Consider the following 5,000-nt stretch of genomic DNA (forward strand, 5'->3'; position numbering starts at 1 on the left):
CTATATTTCCTAGTCCTATATTTCCTATATAGTACTATTATTTCCTATATAATACTATTATATTTCCTATATAGTACTATATTTCCTATATGGTACTATTATCACTGTTATTTTTCAATAATTAAGTAATATTTTTCGCTGTGATTCTAACATGGCCCCACGGAGAGGAGGAAGGATATAATAAATAATAAGTAAAGTAATAATAAAGTAATAAAATAATAAGATAAAATCATAGAATAATAAAATAATACATACATACATATACATGGGAGGTAGCCCCCCCAAAAAAAAAAAAAAAAAAACATAAATTCCACTCCCACACTTCCCATCCCCACATACTCCACTCCCCTCCCTCCCTCTCATCTTGGCTCCTCCGGGATAACGGGTCATCCCTGGATCTCGCCCACTGCCCTGGGTCAGAAGCAGTGTCGCATGAGACAGCACACCCACAGCAAGGCCGCTTCATTAAATCGGCGACCCCCCCTTCCTCCCCTCATGCAGGAAAAGAGAATAATAAAATGATAAAATGAAAAATGATAAGATAATTAAATAATAAGATAATGAAATGATAAAATTATAAAATAATTAAATAGTAAAAAGTAATGAAATTATAAAATAACAAAATAATAAGATTATAAAATAATGAAATAATAAAACAATAAGGTAATGAATTGAGAAAATAAAAAATTATGAATAGAACCATGAAATAATAAGATAATAAAAGAGTAAAGAGATGAACTAATAAAATACTGAAATAATGACATAACATAATGATAAAACAGTATAATAATAGAATATCGAAATAATGAAATAATAAAATAATGAAATCATAAAATAGTGAACTAATAAAGTAACAGAATAATGATATAATGAGATAAAAAGTAATAAAATAATACAATAATAAAAGACTGAAATAATCAAATGATCAAATAATAGTATAATAAACTAACAATATAACAGAATAACAAGATAATAAAATGATAAATAGAAAAAGAATAAAATTAAATAATGCTAACCAGAACAGTCTGTAAAGCATAATCGTAGTTGCGCTACTATAAGTCAATTCTGGTATTGTTCAAATTAACAGAGAACATAATTGTGTTCATTTGAGCAGGTAACACGAATGTGTTAATTTGAACAGGAAAAAATTTGTCCATTTGAACAAATAACATTATTTAATTGAAAAGAACGGGGAACATAATCGTGTTTAAATGAACACAGAACATAATTGTGTTAACTTGAACATGTAACACGGATTTATTCACTTGAACAGGAAATATTGTTTTATTCTTTTGAACAAATAACATGATTGAGTTCAAATGAACGGGGAACATAGTTGTGTTCACTTAAACAGGTCATATGATTGTGTTCTTTTGAACAAATAACATTATTGCGTCCATTTGAACAAATAACATTATTGATTTAATTTGAACAATTACTATGGATGTGTTAATTTGAACAGATAACATATGAATAGGTAATATGTTCGTGTTCAATTGAACAGGTAATATCACTGTGTTAATTAGAATAAGGATTTATTCTAAATGAATAATATTGTGTTCATTTGAACGCATAATATGTGTTCATTTGAACAAATAACAAGATCGTATTCATTTGAACAGGGGTCCCGGTGGGCTGGCATTCGTTCCAGGTCAGATGCCATTCCCCAGCATCAAAATGAAACCATCTGACGGCATTCCATTCACGATTTCAGTGTTACCCCTGCGGCTCAGATCTACGTAGATGTAAATTTTCGGATACATATTCCTGTCCTACCAAGAACTATACAAACATATTTCATGTTTCTGTTCTCTTATGATAAATTTGTTTGATTTTTTTTTTATTGCTACAAGATATATATTACATAGCCGTCATCCAGGAGGAGCCAAGAAAAGAGGGCGAGAGGGAGGGAGGGGAGGAGGGAGTTGTGAATGGGAGTGGAGTATTTGGGGATGAAATGGGTGGGAGTGGAATTATGCCTTTTGACTTTGGCTACCTCCCTTGTAAGGGGGAAAACCCTTGGTATATGTATGTATGTATGTATGTATGTATGTATGTATGTATGTATGTATGTATGTATGTATGTATGTATGTATGTATGCATGTATGTATATATGTATGTATGTAGTATGTATGCATGTATGTATGTATGTATGTATGTATGTATGTATGTATGTATGTATGCATGTATGTATATATGTATGTAATATGTATGCATGTATATACAGTATGTGCGTATGTATGTATGTATGTATATATGTATATATGTATGTATGTATGTATGTATGTATGAATGAATATACACAAAAGTAAATTATATATTCACATAATTCAGATGGAGCATGATTAAGCAAGTGCAACTGAATGGCTGCTAGATTACTCGCATATGCGTGGTGCTGCGTCTAATGCACAAACGTTAAACAACGAAATCACGACTACTTTAACACCTCTTTCTAGCAATGGGGAGGTCAAGAGGATGAACAAAATAGCCTGGTGGTAAAAAAAAAAAAAAAAAAAAAAAAAAGGAAGGACGAATCTTGGGACGAAAGTAAACAAAAACAGTGTTGCCACGTGTGGCATTGTTTATCCAATGATGCATCATCTCCAGAGGGCTGCGATTCAAGGAAGTTTTCGTAAGTCTTTTTGTACGTTTGTCAATAGAAAATAAATCTATTTTGGGATGCAAATATAAATATATCGAAGTATCACTTGCCTTTGTTATTCGTCACGCTTTCTTGTTGGCAACACTTACCCAGCTTTCCGGAGACGATGTCCATTTGGGCTGCATCCTCTCTGATGAATATTGGGTTCTGAACGAGTTCCTGTGGGGGAAATATACAAAAGTACGTCAGGGCGGGGCAGAAATAAATATGTAAACATACAAATACATGTGAATGAATGCATAAACAATGAAATATATAAACATATAGATAATGGAAAGGTAGAGTTTTTTTCTTTTTTTTGCAATGCAGATATTTTCTTAAATTCTTCGAGTAGAGGTTAATCCTAGGTGTCTTACTCTACACCTCTCTTTACTGTTTGTTGGATAGATTACAAACAAGAAAACATCCATTGAGACCGGATGACAGAAACTACTCAGAAAGTGACGTTTCCATTACATCTACGGAAGTATATAAAAAAAAAGAAAAAAGAAAAAATCCGTGACAAAAAAAGAAAAAAGAAAAAAAGAAAAGAAATTGAAGTAATTTCTTCCCAACCTCTCGATCACCACATAAGAGAATGCTTACGTCACCATTTGCGTCATCGTCGTCATCATCATCATCATCGTCATCGTCAGCAAGAGGCGAGACGAAGGACCTCCAAGTCATGGTGAAATTTTCCGCGGATGATTTTACGTAACTTTTTTAAATGTCTGTTCTCATGTCATGAGTAATTAATTCTATGAGATTTATTTTATACTTACATACACAAAAACACACGTGTTTCTTCTATGCGTGTGTCTATATTTACATACACAAAACACACATCTGTTGTTCTATGTGTATTCATATTTACATGCACAAAAACACACATGTATATACGCATACATATCAGTCCATCAGACAAGCCAAGTCCACTGCCTGACGAAATCCTCCCCAACTTCTCACATGAGTCTTACATCTATGACAACCTCTGCTACGTCACTCCTGCAAACTTTTCTTCCTCGTCTCTCCACCTTATGTTCCACTTGCTCCACCTTTGCCTCTCTGGCGAACTACCTTTCCTAATTCCACTCAAAAAAATGAGAACTTAAGAATGGAGGAGACAGCAAGAGACCATAAGGCCTACACTGGGCAGTTGCATGTCCATTACCACCTGTCATCCCTACCCATAAAGTTATCTTCTCTTTTCTTAAAACAACCAATTGTTTCAGCGCTCACTAACTACATGGTTACTAAGTCTATTCCATTCGTCAACCACGCTATTGTTAAACCAGTTCTTGCCTATTTTCTTCTTAAACCCAATTTTATCGTCTAAATAATATATTTCATTCCAGTCTGCTCTCTTGCCCAACTTGCTCGCTTTCTGTTTTTCAACATTATCCTTATCATTTATCTCTTCTCTTCTGTGCACTTCTTAGCTTTGTCTCGATCGCCTTCATCAGTTTCCAAGTCTCACATCCGTAGATCATAGCAGAGAGCGTACACTGATTGTAAACTGTGTTTCTTGTGTTTCTGACATACATCTCTCATGATGTTTCTGTATTTAGCAAATACTCTCCAACCCATTGCGATGTGTCTTTTTTTATTATTATTATTATTTTTCGTTGCGTTTAGAAAGCTTTTGCAAGTGATTTTGATCATTATATATCTAAATTTCTTCAAGATTGTCGCCATTGAGAGCGAAGATGTATTGGTAACCTATTTTCTCCATTCTATTTATGAACATTTCTGTCTTGCCTGAGGATACATCACTGCAGCATGTTCCAGTCTGGAACAGATGAGGTTCGTAAGCACTTTATATGTCACTCCAAAAAAATTGGGTTTGTTTGTTTGTGTGTGCAAGTGTACATATATCCAAACTACCTTATACGGAGTAAGAAGACTTTGGTATATAGAAATATATAGACACAAAAAGAGGAAGAAGAAGAGGAGGAGGAGGAAGAGGAGGAGGAGATGGAAGAGTACGAGGAATGTGCGGATTAGTAGGAAGAGAGAGAGGAGAAAAAGAAAGGTGAGGACGTGGAGGTGGAAGAGGGGGAAGAGGAAGAGAGGGAAGAAGAAAAGGGGGATAAGGGAAATTAAACATAGTTGTACTCAAAGAAAAAACAAAAAGTCTGTACTACAAAAACATACAAACATTTGAAGTGTTAGTATGGATGTGTGACTGAAGCATGTATTTAGATGCATCCAGGTATGTTAGAGTTAGAAAACATTGATAATAATAGAATAATGAACATCTTGTATATTCTTTTATGTGTAAAGTTTATGTCGTATTTTCATTCTGTATCATTCACTATCTTTTACTATTTTCATCAACATCCAATTCATATCCGGCGT

General features: G+C 33.8%; 1 protein-coding gene across 4 annotated transcripts in view; it reads right to left on the reverse strand.

Moving 5' to 3' along the window:
- Window positions 1–5,000, reverse strand: part of CalpC (calpain C) — a 128,998-nt gene that overhangs the window by 23,792 nt on the left and 100,206 nt on the right. For all 4 annotated transcript variants that reach the window (XM_076184072.1, XM_076184074.1, XM_076184071.1 and 1 more), the window contains one exon: window positions 2,753–2,822. In XM_076184072.1, the coding sequence (XP_076040187.1) occupies window positions 2,753–2,822 (70 nt within the window). The remainder of the gene's footprint in view (window positions 1–2,752; window positions 2,823–5,000) is intronic.

This window comes from Oratosquilla oratoria, chromosome 4 (genome assembly GCF_046742065.1).
Source record: "Oratosquilla oratoria isolate Oo_2021 chromosome 4, ASM4674206v1, whole genome shotgun sequence".
Classification (NCBI taxonomy): domain Eukaryota; kingdom Metazoa; phylum Arthropoda; class Malacostraca; order Stomatopoda; family Squillidae; genus Oratosquilla; species Oratosquilla oratoria.